The sequence below is a fragment of the Stegostoma tigrinum genome, chromosome 12, assembly GCF_030684315.1.
Source record: "Stegostoma tigrinum isolate sSteTig4 chromosome 12, sSteTig4.hap1, whole genome shotgun sequence".
Classification (NCBI taxonomy): domain Eukaryota; kingdom Metazoa; phylum Chordata; class Chondrichthyes; order Orectolobiformes; family Stegostomatidae; genus Stegostoma; species Stegostoma tigrinum.
In genome coordinates this window covers 32,650,482-32,670,157 of record NC_081365.1, presented here as the reverse complement: position 1 = coordinate 32,670,157, position 19,676 = coordinate 32,650,482, and the positions used below count along the sequence as shown (strand labels likewise).

At 39.9% G+C, this 19,676-nt stretch overlaps 1 protein-coding gene across 1 annotated transcript in view; it reads left to right on the top strand.

Moving 5' to 3' along the window:
- The window catches only part of LOC125457138 (uncharacterized), a 34,815-nt gene extending 27,270 nt beyond the window's left edge, over positions 1–7,545 (top strand). Inside the window, exons 9-11 of the mRNA XM_048540920.2 lie at positions 621–681; positions 5,237–5,309; positions 6,759–7,545. Coding sequence (XP_048396877.1) covers positions 621–681; positions 5,237–5,309; positions 6,759–6,804 — 180 coding nt within the window. The 3' untranslated portion in view covers positions 6,805–7,545. The remainder of the gene's footprint in view (positions 1–620; positions 682–5,236; positions 5,310–6,758) is intronic.
- Positions 7,546–19,676: the final 12,131 nt, after the last annotated feature.

Below are 19,676 nucleotides of genomic sequence, written 5' to 3'. Positions count from 1 at the left end.
TTTAGGATACAGTAATCTGAACAAAATGTAGTATTTCTATGAAAGAAATTGTTCACAAAATTAGCATTAATTGGCTGCAATGTGAATAATCTTTCCTTGCATTCTTCAAGACCCTATGCTTCAGTTGTATAGGAAAATTCATTGTCATTTGCTTCTTATTTTGATCATTTTAACTGCGACTGGCTATGGAAGTTATCTGATCTTGATAGATTAATCGAGGGTAGTAATTAATGATCTCTAATTAGGACCAGGTAACAATCTTAGCCTGAATTTGGAGCAGTTAAATTGATTAAATTAATGGATTCTGTATGTTGACCTTTAAAATCATAGAGGTTTTCAAGTAGAAACTTAAATTCGGAATATCCTTGTTTCCATTATGCTATATATATACATATATATTACATGTAAGTAAATCTGTTTGAAAGATAAATGAAATTGCAAGGATTTGGGGAATTTGCAGGGAGTGCAAATAAGCCAGTGCAAAGTTGATTGACCAAATGGTCTTCATCTATTGATTTGCTATTACCATCTATCATGTTGCTTATAACATTGAGATATCTGTAATACAGTTCATATTTTGACATCAATTCTGTTTCTAATTTTTCATTTGCTTTACCCAGAACTTGACTGTGAGCCCATCTATTAAATGGGAAGATGTCTGTAGAAAATACTCCAGTCATGGTATGTATTCAAATATTTTGCTCAGCTCTTAGTTACAGTCCATGTAGTGCGAATGCTTTGTAACTGAAACAACTTGAACCTTTTAAGTTTATGGGCATTTAAGAACAAGTAGGCATCGAATATTTTACAAGTTTTGTGTTGAAAACGTATCTAATTTCTAAAGTAACAATAAATTTAAGGTACAACTGCATCCCTGTTACCACTTCAGCTATGACACAACTGCTCCAAAGTCAGCTTTCGGTATGCAAGATCTTTGGATTTCAGAGATTTGGCCCTTCAGTCGATTGAGTTTGTGTCAAGCTATTTCCACTAATCTAAACCATGTTGGTGAGGGGTTCCAGAGTACATTTGAGATTCAAAGAGAACGTTTAGCAGGAAAAGATGAATGTTCAAAATTAGAAGAGACAGTAAGTGAATCAGGAAGGTGTAGTCATTGCAGGCCAGTTAAGGCACAAGGGAGGTTGGCAAGGTTGGATGGTATTGGCATTAATGCTAGGAGTCTGACAAACAAGGCAGATGTGTTGAGGGCCCAAATTTAAAATATGGGAATATGATGTCATTGTTATCACTGAGACAGGGTTGTGAGGGCAGGAAATGGGATCTCCAGGTGTGACAGAGGGAGGTAAAAGAACAGGTGGTGTTGCAGTTTTAATGAGACGTCTATTGTAGCACTAAAGAGGGATGACATCTTGGGCTTCTCAAATGAAGCCCTGTGGGTAGAACTTAAAAACCAAAAAGGAGCAATCACGTTTCTGGATGCGTACTGCGGCCCTTTCAAATAAATAGAAGAGCAGATATGTGGGCCAAATTCAGGGAAGTGTAAAAATAATGGAATAGTGATAATAGGAGTTTTGAAATTGACTACGTTTGTTAATGTTGGGCATAGTACGAAAGGTTTGGATGGAATAGAATTTTTAAAATGCATCCAGGTAGCTTTTTAAATTATTGCATAGAAAGCTCTATAAGGCTGGATGTGGTCCTGGACTTAATTTTAGGTAACAGAGTGGGGCAAGTGATTTAAATATCAGTGGGGAAGTACTTTACAGGCAGTGGTCATAACTCTTTTAGATTCAAGATCCTTATTGAAAAGGACAGGAATGGGCCTGAAGTCAAAGTTCTCAACTGGGAAAATGTTGATTTTAGTAAGATATGATTTGGCTAGAGTGGACTGTGGGCAGATTCATTCTGTCTCTGAACAGTGGGGTATATCCAAGAAGGAGAAATGGAGAGTACAGGGCCAAGATCCCGTAAACCCCGGATACTGAATGATATACAGCATTGGATTAAAAGAAAAAGGGAAACTTATGGCAGATGCGGAGGACTGAACAGCAGAAACCATAAAGCATTGTGGGATGTGCAAGAAGGAACTTAAAAGGACGAGTAAGAGGGCTAGAAGGGAACATAAAGCATACTGGCAGGAAAGATAAGGGAAAATCTTAACACGTATCATACATTAAGGAAAAGAGTATAGCCCATAAAGGACCACAGTGGTAATTTGTGCATGGAGCTAGAGAATGTAGGTCTGATTGAAAGTGAATACTTTGTGTCAGTGCTCATTAGACAATATGAAGATCTGTCATATAATCAAAGAAATTAATGTAGACAGAGAGGAGGCTCTGAGTGGTTTGGTAAGCTTAAAAGTAGATTCATTTCATCTGGCCTTTGTTATTTATCGCAGGTTGTTGGGTGAGACAAGGGAGAAAGTGGAAGGGGATTTTGCCCAAATTTTCAATTCTTTTCTGGCCACGAGAGGTGTCGGAGGACTGGAGCACAGACAATGTGTTACATTATTCAAGAAGGGATCGAGGATAAACCCACAGGCCCATAACTCTAACTTGAGTGGTGGTGTGAGAACCAGTCCCTGCTCACGAATTCAGCCTGAGACAAAGCCTTGGAAATAAGACAATTTTATTCTGTACGATCTTGCAAGAAAGGGTGTCTGCTGGACAGGCACACCCTACAAAGAATGTTAAACATTCTTATACAATTTACGAGTTGCAGAATCACGCCTCCCTGCTCCCATTGGTCTTATCCTATCATTCCCCGTCCTGTCGGACAGCCCTCGTTTATTGTTCCCTTTTCTGCCGGCCAAAGGCCCCATTCCCTTTTTTTTACTGCAATCCTTATTTGGCTATCCTAAAGAGCACTAGACATGCTGTACGTGCGAATCGTCAGGAAATAAGCCTCTGCTACAACACCCTTATCTCTACCATGTCCTTGTCTGCAGAAAGAATGTTTCTGGTCGTGCTTACTGCCATCTTTGCAGAACCTAATCCCTGGTTAATGATAAACTTCTACTACAAAATCTTGTGAATTGCTGCTTTTGCAAGATCCCACCATTCATCCTTACCTGCAGAAACAACACGTTTAATCTGGCCTTTGTTATTTATCGCAGGTTGTTGGGTGAGACAAGGGAGAAAGTGGAAGGGGATTTTGCCCAAATTTTCAATTCTTTTCTGGCCACGAGAGGTGTCGGAGGACTGGAGCACAGTCAATGTGTTACATTATTCAAGAAGGGATCGAGGATAAACCCACAGGCCCATAACTCTAACTTGAGTGGTAGGAAAACTGTTAGAAGCAATTTTGAGAAACATAAGTAATTGGCATTTGAAAAAGCTGGAAATAGTTTGGAACAGTCACCATGATTTTGTTAAGGCATGTTCATGTGTGACCACCTTGAATACATTTTCTTGAAGTGACACGGAATGAGGATGAGGGCAGCGTTTTTGATGTAGTCTATTTGGACTGGCAAGGCTTTTGTTAAGGTCTCACGTGAGAAACTGATATCAAAGGTACGAGCCCATGGGATCCAAGGAAATTTGCTAAATTGAATCCATAATTGGCTGAATGGTAGGAAACAGAAGGTGATGGATGAGGGGGGTTCTGTTCTAATTGTAAGATGCAACAGCTATCTCTCCATTGGCTGTCTGTTTATGATGTAACAATTGTTTAAGCATATCGTCAACTCAAGCATGAGATTGGATAACTTGCAGTTCTTCTTGACTTAATCTATTTTTAGGACACAATTTAGGATGGTGGCATAGTGAAGGTGTTACTGGACTAGCTATCCAGACACCCAAACATTATGCCTGGGGATGTGAATTCAGCTGTTACCAAAGTGACTGGCAGAATTTGAATTCTATCTGAAATATGGAATTGAAAGCAACTTGGTGAAGATCATGACAAGTAGTGTTGATGTAAAACAAAGTTGTATTAATAACCTTTTGGAAAGAAAATCTTAGATTGGCAAACTTTTTTATTAACCAGCACCTATGGGATCAGGAGTGTGCAGTTGATTAAATATTCCGGTTAATCAAGATGTTCACATAGTCAATGTAAAAACACACACTATGTGATAGAAACACAATGCAGGATGTATATACATCACTGTTGTACTTTATTTACAACATAATTCACATAAAAAATAATGCAACCTTGCCTTAAGTAAAACTTAACCAACAAGCAGCCTTTTCATTTGCACGTGCAACTGACTACTTGAATGTCAGAAATTGCAATAATACAGTAAATTTCTGGTATTGTAGGTATATAATTTTTGTTGGTTTATCAAGAGTGGTAGTTTGTAAAGTGCTGGCTAAAACAAAGTTTGCTGTGCTCAGTAATACTGTGGTGCTCGATGAATTGATAGCATCAGAAACAGAGGGAACTTGGGGTGCTTGTCCGCAGATCCCTGAGGGTGGCAGGACAGGTTTAATGGTAGTAAAAAAGGCATTGGGAACACTTGGCTTTGAGTGACTTAGATTTTAAGAAAAGGGGGGCGATGTTGGACAGTGGAGAACTTTGGTTAGGCCATAGCTACAGGACTCTGCAGTTCTGATTCCACAGTAAGAATGATATGATTACACTGCTGGGGATGCAATGGAGATTCACCAGGATATTGCCTGGGATGGAGCATTGTAGCTGTGAAGAGAGGCTGGATATGATATGTGGGGATTGTTTTCTTCGGCACAGAGAAGGTTGAGGGGGCCCTCATAGAAGTGTATAAAATTGAGGGGCATGTACAGGGTGAGCAGAAAGCAACTATTCACCTTATTCAAACGATCACTAAAAGGGGGTGTAAATTTAAAGTGATAGGCAGGAGGTTTGGAGGGAATTTGAGGAAAGGCTTTTACAACCAGAGGGTAGTAGAGGTCTGGAATGCACTTCCTGGGACTTTAGTTGAGGTGGGAAACCTCACAACCTTTGAAAAGTACTTGGATGAGCACTTGAAGTATTATACTGCTGAAGGCAGTGGCAGTAGAGTAGGTGGGAGTAAATTGTTGGTGGTACAGACTTAATGGACTGAAGGGCCTCATTACTGCATGATTCAGTGATCTGACATCAATACCAGTGTTGCCTACAAGTGAATGCCATCTACCATATTGCCGTGGCCCATACCAACAATGTTTTTCTGCAGATAATGAATGTCTTAAAGTCTGTCTAACATTATTCAGCATCTGTAACTCTGGAATCAGTTCTGCAGGCTATATTTCATTTGTCTACAGATTTTTTTCAAATGGAAAGTGCACCGTGTTAAATTTAATTTGTTTATTTTTAGGTACTGCTTTGCCTGTCATAAATAGTTCGGGAAACACTGTGAGTTTATGTTTATCACCTAGACTTCGAAACAGGTATGTAGTGAAGTATTAATTTTGTGGTACAGGTTATTCATATTCACGTACCCTACACTGTTACTGGCCTGATACCTAGAATGACCTAGGTTTATGTAGTGTGGGCAAATTAAGTAAACCTTGGCTTTTTTTAATGATATAAATGATCAAGCTGTTGTAATTTTGTGCTTTAGTGTGAAACTGCAGTATCATTAGATGTCAATTCTGTTACAATGTTATTATGAAAGCTTAGTTTCTCCACCAGATGTGAAGTTTCTTAATAATGCATTTCTGACCTGCTGTTCAACAACAAGTGCACAAGATAATGACGCTTGGGGCTTCTGAGGAATGTATGCATGCATTTGGAGATGAAAAATGAGCATTGTGGTTTTACAGTACTATAAGCAATGTTAAAGTGAAACCGTTTTCAGTTCCTTTCCATTTAATTTGTTGAATTATTGTATAATGGTGGAGCAACATGCTAAACTGCAGTGCATGTAATTAATTTCACTGTTTGCTGTTGATTAGCACAAAATATTTGATGTGCTCAATTTGAATATAATGACACAGTGAACTGAAGAGTGTACAACTGTCCAATAATTTGAATAAATTTATTTGTAGCATTAAAAGTGAAATTCATAGAAATTTGACTGATTTAAGAGTCGAAGAAACAAATTAAAAGCTAGAGTGTTGTATTTATTGAGGGGAATAATTAATGTTCTGGATGTAAGTTTGCTCGCTGAGCTGGAAGGTTCGTTTTCAGACATTTCGTCACCATTCTAGATAACATCATCAGTGAGCCTCCGATGAAGCGCTGGTGTTATGTCCCGCTTTCTATTTATCTGTTTAAGTTTCCTTGGGTTGGTGATGTCATTTCCTGTTCTTTTTCTCAGAGGGTGGTAGATGGGCTCCAAAGCAATGTGTTTGTTGATGGAGTTCCGGTTGGAATGCCATGCTTCTAGGAATTCTCGTGCATGTCTTTCTTTGGCTTGTCCTAAGGTGGATGTGTTGTCCCAATCAAAGTGGTGTCCTTCCTTATGTGGCTAGACATGACCCACTATCACTAGTATCCTTACATACAGATGAGGAAGGACACCGCTTTGATTGGGACAACACATCCATCCTAGGACAAGCCAAACAGAGACACGCACGAGAATTCCTAGAAGCATGGCATTCCAACCGGAACTCCATCAACAAACACATTGCTTTGGAGCCTATCTACCACCCTCTGAGGAAAAGAACAGGAAATGACATCACCAACCCAAGGAAACTTAAACAGATAAATAGAAAGCGGGACATAACACCAGCGCTTCATCGGAGGCTCACTGATTATGTTACCTAGAATGGTGACGAAATGTCTGAAAACGAACCTTCTAGCTCAGCGAGCAAACTTACATCCAGAACCTCAACCTGAGCTACAAATCTTCTCAAAACTCACTAATAATTATTGTTTTTATTTCCTCTCAACAGAGTGTCTAGAAAACTGGTCTATAATAAACTGAACATGCCAGTCTGACAGAAACTGTGAAGTGTGCCCCAAACCAGTTTTTGGTTGTTTCTGAGAGCTAATCCTTTTTATCATGCCTATATAACAAAATTTGAATGAAAAGTTAATTATGTACTAAATGTATTTTGTTACAATTTTAGTTCTTATTTCATAATTTTGGCAAATATTACAGCTAATCAAATTTTCTACTTGTGTGCTTTTGAACTTTTTTGCTAACTTTTATATATTGAGTTCAATTTTATGGAATTGTTATTTGTATATAGTAGATTATCAACATTACTAAGACCCATATGAATTATTTGATATGAAAACAACTCTATTCATGCCATCAGTTGAAGACTCACTGCGTGGTGTTTTAAACTTCATGTGATAACCCTGGCCAAACTGATTCTGAAGCAAATCCAGCAAAATGTTCCTCCAGCAAGTCTTCGTCCTCTTTGCCCCATAATTGAGAAGCATTCACACCACGTGCAGAGTCAAAGAAACTTCCTTCTCTATGGATTGCTGTTTGTGTGAAATTTTCGTTGGTTTCTATGACCTTGCCTGTAAAATGGCTTGTAATTTCTTGTTCATGTTTCTTTGTAAATTTGAACTGTTTCACTGAATTGTACCTGCATCAAGAGAAAATTCTGAAGGTACATTCATTTATGGTCTTGGCATTAGTCATGATCAATAAGCAGCCAGCATATACTTTGTTTCAATTTTTGTGCTTAATTTATCTCCTAAGTAGTAAATTTGGAATAAATGAGAATCCACAATTGTTTCCGTTATAATGACTTCACAACTAACAGACAAGGCCTGTACAGCAAAGGCTGTGGACAACGTATCCTGACAATGTTTGTTTGTTTCTCCATGGGATGTCGGTATTGCTGGCTATTGCCCACCACACGTGGGGTCTGCAGCAACATGTAGGCCAGATCAGGTGAGGATAGCAAACTTCCTCCTCTATTTATATTAGTGAACCAGGTGCATTTTTACTCCAGATGCTTATTGAACTCAAATTTCACTGTCTATCTTGGTGGGATTTGCACCTGTGTCTCCAGGGTGTTAACCTGGGGTTCTGGATTACCTGTCCAATGGCATTGCATCGCTGCTTTATGTATTGGCTATACAGCTGAAGCCAAGTCCTGAAAGGCTAGTCATGCCACAGCGAGCTGTTCTAGTGCAGCCATAACACTGACATCTATCTGACCAAAGGAAAATTGCCCAGCCATGCCCTGTTGATAAAATAAATCTAATCTAGTCAATTACGATTCCACCAGCCTGTTCACAGTAATCAGGAAACTGCTGCAAAGTATTGTTGGCTGTGCTATCAAATGACATTTGTTCACTAATAATCTGCTTACTGATACCTTTGAGTTCTGCTAGGGCAAATGAATCCAGACCTCCTTGTAGTGTTGATTCAACTTTGGGCAAGAAGCAAAGTGCAGCAGAGAGATGAGAATGACTGCCCTTGATGGCAAGGTATAATTTGGGGTGCAATGTTAAGAACCTGTACCAAAATTAAGGTAGATGAGGATCCAGGACTAAACTCTCCACTAGTTGGAGCCATATTTGACTGAGAAGTGGCTGTGGTTGTTGTAAGTCAATCGTCTTGCCATAACATTAGTTAGGCTATAGCTGGATACTGTGCAGTTCTGGTTGCCACAGTACCGGAAGGATGTGATGGCATGAGAGAGGATGTAGAAGAGTTTCACCAGGATAATGCCTGTGTTGGTGCATTTCAGCAATGAAGAGGTTAATGGTGTTTTCCTTAGTGCAGGAAAGGCTGAGGGAAGATCTGATTAAATGCCCTTCAGAAATTTGTACACCTTGATGTAGACAGGGAGACATATTCCCCTTAGAATGGTCAATAACCAGGGTCATATCTTCATGGAAAAGAACACGAGGTGTAGAACATAGTTGAGGATAAATATTTTCACCCAGATGATTGTAAGTATCTGTAATTCAGTGCCAAAAGGAATGTCAGGTAGTAACTGTAAGACATTTAAGAACTGTAGGTGACCATGTGAAATGCCAGGCCTACAAAGCTGTGGCCTAAGTGCTGAAAAATAGGATGAGAATAGAAGCATGCTTTATGACTAAAATGGACACTAAGGGGCTGAAGGACCTTTTTCCATGCTGGAAAAATCATTCTGACTCTGTCTCCGCCCATGGACATCAGTGCAAGTGTGCCTCCTTCACTTCTGAAGTGAATTGATGGTGGGGAAATTGAAATCTCTTTAAATACAGTGTTCAATGCTGTTAATTGTCCTTCTGTACTTCAGGACAAGATATACCAATTCAATTCACTCCACGTGATATCACTGTTTCTGGGTCCAACTCATGGAATTCACTCCCTAATAGCATAGTGGGTCAACCCACAGCAGGAGGAATGCAGCGATTCAAGGAGGCAGCTCACCACCACCTTCTCAAGGGCAACGGGGGACAGGCAGTAAATGCTGCCAGCAACGCCCATATCCCACAAAATGATTTTTTTTTAAAAAATGATGTATATTCTAGGATGTTATGGGAAAGTAGGGAAGTAATTGCAAGGTCTCCAGCAAACATATGTTATCATCTGTTGGTGAGGTGCCAGAAAACTGAAGCGTGGCTATGTTGAGCCTTTACATCAAAAAGACTGCAAGGAAATGTAGGAAACTATAGACCAGTCATTGGTGGGTAAGTTGTTGCAGGGAATTCTGAGAGCTAGGATTTACATACATTTGGACAGGCAAGGACTAATTAGGGATAAAGTCAAGTCACACAACACCAGGTGATAGTCCAACAGGTTTATTTGAAATCACAAGCTTTTGGAGAACTCTCCTTTGTCAGGTGAAGTAGTGGGAAGCGCATAGGCACAATTTTTTTTAGGTGGAGACATCATTGCAAGAAACTTCCAAGTAATTAAGAGTGTCAAAAGATAGTACAAATCGTGAGTGGTGTGTCGACAGGCTGAATAAGAAGTCTGTAGCCGATCAAAAGTGTCAGATGGTAACACTAAAATGTCAACAGCTACATAGCAAGTAAAGGGATAACCTATGATCCGATTAATTGAGGCAGTGTGATAATTTCAAAAATCAAAAATAAGATGGCACGAGAGACAAACCAAATGGCTGGAATAACACCATGGGTATAAGGGTCACATGAGAAGGGTCCAACCAAAGTAACAAGTTATCTAAAACTGTACAAGCCAAAGTAGAGAGATCATAACAATCAATCAAGGTGATGGTGTCAAAACAACAGTAAGGGAGATTTTACAAACAACAGTATGGTGGGGTTACATGTAGCGTGACATGAACCCAAGATCATGGTTGAAGCTGTCTTCATGGGTATGGAACTTGGCTATCAGTTCCTGCTCAGTGATTTTGTGCTGTTGTGTATCTCGAAGTCCACCTTGGAAGATGCTTACCCGAAGATCAGAAGTGTTCCCCAACTGGGAGGGAACACGCCTGCCTGGCAATTGTTGCGTGATGTCCATTCATCCATTGTCGTAGCATCCACATCATGATGAGAGATGGTCAGCATGGTGTTGTGTGTGGGAAATTGTGTCACAAACTTGATTGAGATTTTTGAAGATGTGATCGAGATAAATGAGGGTACAGCGATAGACATTTACATGGTCTTTTAGTAAGGCCTTCCACAAGATTCCAGTCGATAGACTCATTTGTAAAGTTAGACCAAGTGGGATCCAGGTAAATCTTGCCAATTGGATGTAAAAATTGACTTGACGTTAGTGGATTGGGGGTGATGGAGGGTCGTTTTACGGACTGGAGGCCTGTGGCCAGCAGGTGTTCTGCAAGGATCAGCGCTGGATCCACTGTTTCACAATTATATGCATGATTTAGATGAGAATATAGGAACCATAGTTGGCAAGTCTCTGGATGACACCAGAATTGATAGTATTATAACAGTGAGGAAAGTTATCCAAGATTACAAAGGGATCTTGATCAATTGGATTAATAGACTGAGGATTGGCAGATGGAGTTTAATTTTGATAAATGTGAGGTGTTACATTTTGGTAAATCAAACCAGGGCAGACTTACACAGTTTATGGTAGGGCCTTGGGCAGTGTTGTCAAACGGAGACCTGGGGGTTTCAAGTACATAATTCCTCGAAAGTGGCTTCATAGGTAGGCAGGGTCATAAAGAAGGCAGTTGGCAGGCCTACCTTCATTGGTCGAAGCATGAAGTATAGGAGTTGAGACGTCGTGTTGCAGCTATATGGAACATTGGTGATGCCATCTTGGGAGTATTGCTGACAATTCTGGTCTCCTGCTATAGAAAAGATGTTGTTAAACTTGGTTCAGAAAATATTTACCAGGATGTTGCTGGGATTGGAGGGTTTGAGCTACAGGGAGAGGCTGAGTCGGCTGGGGCCTATTTTCTTGTCAGACCCTAAGGGGAGACCTTATAGAGGTCTATAAAATCACAAGGGGCATTGTTTAGGTGAATAGGAAAGGGGAGTTCAAAATTAGAAGCCATAGGTCTAAGGTGAGAGAGGACACAATTAAAAGGGGACTGAAGGACAACTTTTTCATACAAAGGATGGTGCGTATATGGAATGAACTGCTAGAGGAAGTGGCAGATGTAGGTATTACTACAACTTTTAAAAAATATTTAGCCAGGTGCATGAATTATAAAGGTTAAAGGGATATAAGCCAAACACAGCAAATGGGACTAGTTTATTTTGGGAAACCTGGTTGACATACACATGTTAGACCAAAGCTTCTGTTTCTGTGCTGTATGACTTTATAATATCCTGTCTATTCTTCTATCTCAATATCACATTTCTGCCTTCTCTCCATAAGCCTTGTTGCCTTTACTATCTAAAAATGTATCAATCTATTTTTAAAAATATGTTCAGTGACTTTGCCTCCACAACCTTATGCAGTAGAAATTTCTATGGATTCACTGTATTTTAAGTGAAAAAAATCTTGCCACATCCTAGTTCTAAAATGTCTACCCTGTATCCTCAGAGTGGTTCCTCTGCTGCTAGACTCTCCAACCAGTAAAAAATCCTCCCTACATCTTGTCTTCCAGCCGAGTTAGAATTTTATATGTTTGAATCAGATTCTATCTCACCTTTCTAAACTCTACTGAATACAGGCCCAATTCAACAAATCTCTGCTCAGGACAGTCCTGCCAGCCCAGTGAGCCTCTGCTGCTCTCCCACTATGGTAAGTATACCTTTCTTTAAAAGAGAAACAAACTGCACACAATACTCCAGGTGTAGTCTCACCAAGGCAAGACAAATCCAAAACTCTCATTCAGTTGCAACAAAAGTCAACATAACATTTATCTTCCTAATTTCATGCTATTCAGTTCTGAGGAAGGGTCACTCGACATGAAACATTAACTTTGATTTCTCTCCATAGAAGCTGCCAGACCTGCTGAGATTTTCCAGCAATTTCTACAAGTTTTACAATACGCATGGACAAAGATGAGAGTGGTCCTAAAGGAAGCATTCTAAACTGGGGGAAGGCCAACTATACCAAAATTCGGCAGGATCTGGGGAATTTAGATTGAGAGAAACTGTTTGAAGGTAAATCCACATTTGATATGTGGGAGGCTTTTAAAGAGAGCTTGATTAACCTGCAGGAGAGACAAGTTCATGTGAAAATGAGGGATAGAAATGGCAAGATTAGGGAACAATGGATGACAGGTGAAATTGTGAGACTAGCTGAGAGGAAAAAGGAGGCATAAGTAAGGTCTAGGCGACTGAAGACAGATGAAGCTTTGGGAGAATATTGGGAATGTAGGGTGAATCTGAAACGAGGAATTAAGACGGCTAAAAAGGGACATGGGATATAGAACATTACAGCACAGTACAGGCCCTTCGGCCCTCGATGTTGTGCCGACCAGTCATACCTATCTGAAGCCCTTCTAACCTACACTATTCCATGTATGTCCATATGCTTGTCCAAATGTGTTCACAGTTTTTCTATCGTTGTTCCCCTGCTTGATTAATGAACTCCATGCATGTTCAGCGGCTTTGAGTTAGTCATCTACAGTGGCTAAGAACATTAAGCCCATCTTTGGCAAACATGGTTAAGGAAAATCCAAAAGCCTTTTATTCATATATAAAGAGCAAGAGGGTAACTAGAGAAAGGATTGGCCCACTTAAGGACAAAGAAGGAAAGTTATGCGCTGAGTCAGAGAAAATGGGTGACATTCTAATGAGTATTTTGCATCGGTATTCACCAAGGAGAGGGACATGACAGATGTTGAGGTCAGGGATAGATGTTTGATTCTCTAGGTCAAGTCAGCATAAGGAGGGAGGAAGTGTTGGGTATCCTAAAAGGCATTAAGGTGACCAAGTCCCCAGGTCCGATGGGATCTATCCCAGGTTATTGGCGGAAGCAAGACAGGAATTAGCCAGGGCCTTAACAGATATCTTTGCAGCATTCTTAACATGGGTGAAGTCCTGGAGGACTGGAAAATTGCTAATATTGCCCCCTTGTTTAAGAAGGGTAGCAGGGATAATCCAGGTAATTATCGACCGGTGAGCCTGACATCAGTGGTAGGGAAGCTGCTGGAGAAGATACTGAGGGATAGGATCTATTCCCATTTGGAAGAAAATGGGCTTATCAGTGATAGACAACATGGTTTTGTGCAGGGAAGGTCATGTCTTACCAACTTAATAGAATTCTTTGAGGACATGACAAAGTTGATTGATGAGGGAAAGGCTGTAGATGTCATATACATGGACTTCAGTAAGGCGTTTTATAAGGTTCCCCATGGCAGGCTGATGGAGAAAGTGAAGTCGCATGGAGTCCAGGGTGTGCTAGCTGCATGGTTAAAAAAGCTGACTAAGCAACAGGAGACAGACAGTGGTAGTGGAAGGGAGTTTCTCAAATTGGAGACCTGTGACCAGTGGTGTTCCACAGGGGTCTGTGCTGGGACCACTGTTGCCTGTGATATACGGAAATGACTTGGAGGTAGGTGTAGGTGGTCTGATTAGCAAGTTTGCAGATGACATGAAGATTGGTGAAGTAGCAGATAGTGAAGGGGATTGTCAGAGATTAGAGCAGATTGGAGGGTTGGGCAGATAAATGGCAGATGGAGTTCAATCCGGGAAAATGCAAGGGGATGCATTTTGGAAGAGCTAATTCAAGAGCGAACTGTACAGTAAATGGAAAAGTCCTGGGGAAAATTGATATGCAGAGAGATCTGGGTGTTCAGGTCCATTGTTCCCTGAAGGTGGCAATGCAGGTCAATAGAGTGGTCAAGAAGGCATACGGCGTGCTTTCGTTCATCGAACGGGGTATTGAGTACAAGAGTTGGCAGGTCATGTTACAGTTGTATAAGACTTTGGTTCGGCCACATTTAGAGTACTGCGTACAGTTCTGGTCGCCACAATAGAGAAAGGATGTGGATGCTTTGGAGAGGGTGCAGAGGAGGTCACTGGGATGTTGCCTGGTATGGAGGGTGCTGGCTATGAAGAAAGGTTGAGTAGATTAGGATTATTTTCATTAGAAAGACGGAGATTGAGGGGGGACCTGATTGAGGTCTACAAAATCATGAGGGGTAGAGACAAGGTGGATAGCAAGAAGCTTTTTCCCCAGAGTGGGGGACCCAATTACTAGGGGTCATGAGTTCAAAGTGAGAGGAGGGAAGTTTATGGGAGCTATGCGTGGAAAGTTCTTTACACAGAGGGTGGTGGGTGCCTGGAATGCGTTGCCAGCGGAGGTGGTAGACGCAGACACGATAGTGTCATTTAAAATATATCTGGACAGGTACGTGGATGGGCAGGGAGCAAAGGGAAACAGACTTTTAGAAAATAGATGACAGGTTAGACAGAGGATCTCAATCGGCGCAGGCTTGGAGGGCCGAAGGGCCTGTTCCTGTGCTGTAATTTTCTTTGTTCTTTGTTCTCTTTTGTATTAATCCATATCAGTACATTATTTACCATCCTTTAATTGCTTTAATTTTACTAATTTGCTTTAACTTTATTAACCAACCTCCTGTGGAGAACTTTTATCGTAAATCTTCTGAAAATCTATGTCTATTACATCCATTGGCTCTCCTTTAACCTCTTAACATTTGCATGTTTATGATGTTTATAATATTTTTACTATATTTGAATCCACAATGGCATGTAAGAACTTCATTTCATGCTTAAATGCTCCATCCTATGCACAAATTCATTTCTGAAGTGAAGCAATCAAATAAGGTCCCTAGCCATCCTAGTTTAGAAATTGCCAGGGGTTTCTCTCCTACTGTTTGCTGCAATCCTGCCTTCATTGATCAATATTAGGATTCCTACAGTTCGAGGCACTGTAGGATTGGTCTTAAATCTCACAACTTTGACACTGAAATAGGATGCATCAAAGCTATCCTGCACGATAATGGCTACATTGATCAGCTGATTTATTTGTACTGAATAGGTGTAAAACATCCTAAAAAGTGCCTGGCTTATCTGGAAGCGTAAGCATTGTCAAAAGTTTAAACAGCTGGTGATTTTAACTTCTTCAGATCCTACAATGCAGAAGCAAAACAAATGGTGTTTGCCACGATAACAAAGTGTGGACCTGGATGAACACAGCAGACCAAGCAGCATCTCAGGAGCACAAAAGCTAACGTTTCAGGCCTAGACCCTTCATCAGAAAAGGGGGATGGGGAGAGGGTTCTGGAATAAATAGGGAGAGGGGAGAGGCGGACCGAAGATGGAGAGAAAAGAAGATAGGTGGAGAGAAGAGTATAGATGGGGAGGTAGGGAGGGGATAGGTCAGTCCAGGGAAGACGGACAGGTCAAGGAGGTGGGATGAGGTTAGTAGGTAGGAGATGATGGTGTGGCTTGAGGTGGGAGGATGGGATAGGTGAGAGGAAGAACAGGTTAGGGAGGCGGGGACGAGCTGGGCTGATTTTGGGGTGCAATAGGGGGAGGGGATATTTTGAAGATTGTGAAATCCACATTGATACCATTGGGCTGCAGGGTTCCCAAGCGGAATATGAGTTGCTGTTCCTGCAACCTTCGGGTGGCATCGGGTGGAGGGGAAGAACTGGGCTGGTTGCCACTTACTGGAGGCAGCTGTAAAGCTGAAAAGATGTTTTGCCAATCGTGCAGATGATTACTGTGGTATACGAATTTAAATGCTGGTGTGGTGCTCGGTATGGAGGGCAGACATCCCAATAACTGACACATTATATCAACAGCAAATCCCGTTGACAGTTTGCAACAAATGAGGTACAGACCATACCCAACCAACCTGCGCTTTCAAATCTCACAACAGTGTCTAATATAATCAGAGTGAAGCGTTATGCTAACATTCAATTTAGGATTGTCAGTCAGGCTTGAAGTGTGGGACCCTTGTGTGTGTTGGAAATTGGAAAATGCACAGATAAAGCATTGTACACATTTGTGCCTGTTTCAACTCAATAAAACAAGCTAAAGCTATTCTCTGGTCGAAATATTGCCCTGGAATATTGACCAATCCAATTTTACCTGTCTGATTTAAAATCTAAAGATTACTTGGCAGTTAACTATCAGTCATCATTAATTAGTACATTCTCATTGGGAATGCCTCTTCCAATCCAAGGCCTCTTGCCAGCCAGTCAGCATTCTCCTCTCATACAGTATCAGTGTTTTTCTTTTACTTTGGTAATTGTTGCAAATTGTCATATTAATTGCAAGATGAGAATCTTCAACAAATTACATATTTTTCAGCCACACTTAAATATGGGTAATTCAGCCGAAGTGCGAACTGTATCAAATAGCCAATGTGATTACTTGATTTTTTGGGAGATACAAGATTTTTAAAAATAATTTATTCTTTGATTCCATGTACCTTGGTAATGGAATGGTGACGGTACTAGAAGTTAAGCTCTTGGTGAAGTCCTGTCTGACATTTGGTCATGTTTCATGGTAGTGTTTTTTATTTTGGTGTCGAAGTTTCTCTGCAGGATGTGAACATGTGACTGTGGATTCAGTGCAGTACATTGTTGAAGTTTTTCTTTTGGATAACTTAAAGTCGAGAGCCCACCTATCTTCTTCGTGGAGTGTGTGAAAGGAATTGAAGAAAAACTTTCTATGCACACATAGTACTTCAACTTTTCTTGTCCAAGTTGATTTTAGAGGCGAGTTTGATTTCCTTTGCAAATTTTAACAGATTGCATTGAGTTCCTAAATCCATTTCATTAGACACCACAGTAGCCTGACAATTCCTTGAGACATCCCCTCGCAGTACATATGTGAATGCTAATCCTCTAGGAATAACTTATCTAATTAATGTATTTTTCTATCTTTCAGCCAATTCTTATTCACACAATGTTCCATGAAACTATATCGTATTGGGTCTTCCATTGAATCTTTAACTGTTAGTAATTCATACATATTTTCTGATAACTTACTATTTAATTGTTTTTAAATTTTGTAATTTAAAAACTTTAAGATAGTATGCCTTACATTGAAAAATAACATTGTGGCATCATTAAAAGGTAAAGTTGCCAAAGTCCTATGTAAATAACTAAGAAACTTGGAATGATCTTCAGCAGTTAGACTGAAAATGTCCCAGACGTGACACCATTGTAAATTTTCATCAGCTTTAAAAACTACTTGGGCCAAGAGGTATAATCAAAATGTAGTCCTTTATTTAAATAAACATTAAGTTACAATCTGCATGTGTTACTTTTACTTTAGAACACATATTATATGAGGGAAGGTAATTAGTATTACCATTATGATGACAAATTCACAAATAATGTATAGAAACATAGGGAATAGAAGTAGGAGTTGGCCATTCATCGATTCTACCATTCAATCTGATCATGGTTGATCATTCAACTCAGTGTCCTATTCCTGCATTTTCCATACTCTTTGACCCCTTTAACTCTAAGAGCTATAGCTGACTCATTGAAGACATTAAATAATTTGAACTCAGCCACATTCTGGTTGAAGAAATTCCTTCTCATCTCAGGCCAAAATGGCCAACTCTGTATCCTTAGACTGTGATCACTTTTTCTGGACTCCCCAGTCATTGGGAACATCCTTCCTGCATTTACTCTGTCTAGTCCTGTTGGAATTCTACAGGTTTCTATGAAATCTCCCTTCACTCTTCTAAACGCCAGTGAATGTTGTCTTGACTGATCCAATATCCTCACATAAGACATCCTTTCTCAGATAAAGAGACCGAATCTCTCACCATACACCAGGCACAGTCTCACGAATGCACTATACGATTGCAGCAAAATATCTCTGTACTTAACATATATACTATCACTTTTGCTTTTACTGTCACTGTGATTAATGTTTCCTTTTAGAGATGCTTTTCAAAGTCTGCTCCTAGTCTGAAACATTAACGGATAATTGTGATAATTCCTATTCAGTTAAAAGAGAAAAAGATGGAGGATCACAATCACATTGACCACAACATTCACCAAAAAGTGACATTCTGCTGTACCATGGTTATCATGCCTCACTACAGGCAACAACTGAAGCTTTCCCATTAAACTTTGACTTAAAATGTTTATTTTTAATATTGTGCTGTGTTGGTGACTATTTGAAAAAGGCCAGCTTGTGGGTTCCTGTTCATTCATTTGAATGATAGAAAAGTCTGATCAGTGAGTGAAGGACAGAGTTCTTACAGCATTAAGCATCTTCTCTGAGTCTTAAACCAACCACATCTTTGAATGCAATTTGACTTTTGCGACCACAAGATGACTAACTTTCCATATATAGCTGTCTCTTTAAATACAGAGCTTGCCATGTATCAAACCATAAACAGAAATGTTAGATTAGAAAATGAGATTTACTGCTGCCTTATAATCGCCAGTCTGTATTAACACTTTTAGTGATATTGGTTTTTCCTTGCCTGTGACAGAACCCAGGCGTAAAATGGTGCAATGGGGAACTGTGTTCATATAGACACTTTATAAGGTAAAAGACAATTCAAATGCATTAACAACAGAAATTTGACACCATTTTACCTCCCAAGGCACTTGACAGGATTATAAAACCAAAACAACTGAATCTTATAAGGTATGAAGTCAGATGACCAAAAGGCTGGTCAAAGGGACACGTTTTTAGGAATATTTTAAGAAAGAGAGAAATTGAGGGAAGGATGCTAAGGCCTCAACAGGTAAAGGCCAACAAACAGTAGAGTGATCAAGAGCAGGTATTTATAAGGCCAGAATTAGAAGATATTTTGGTGGGTTACAGGGGATTACAGACAGAATGAGGGAGGCAATGGATTTGAGATGGGAATTTTAAAATTGAGACATTACTTAACTAAGAACAGGCGTAGTTTACTGAGCATTGAAGAGAAGGTGAACGTGGTTTGATGTGCATTAGGACATGGACAGCAGAAATTTAGCTTTCAGGGATTGGACACTAATACTTGGTCAAGAATGTATTAGAACATTCAAGACTAGAAGCACATCTATTTTTTGTTTTAAATATGGTTTACTAGTCCTCTTATATTTAGGCTTATTTTAAAACTAATGGCATTACTAAACATTACAGCTCTGGCAGATGACTGAATTCATAAAGTGACATCAATTTTAAACATTCAAATAATTGGATATTGTAATGGAAGTTACATCTAAACTTTAATTCCCAGTTGAAAGATATTGCCATATTTACCATCCTGGTTTATCTATCTGAACTCCATTTGAATAAGTATAGGCAGAGATGAAACACCTCTAACATTGTGTCTTCAATGAGTAACAAAATGCTGATGTTCAACAAGTGAATGGACTTGAAACTCAGACAGGTTAAAACCCCTTTGGTTAAAAATGTAGTGCACTGAAATTGGTGAATTATGGAAAAATGGATTATTGATTGGGATAACACGGTGTGAAGCTGGATGAACACAGCAGGCCAAGCAGCATCAGAGGAGCAGGAAATTTTGATGTTTTGGGTCAAGATCCTTCTTCAGATTTCAAATGCCAAACTTTCCTGCT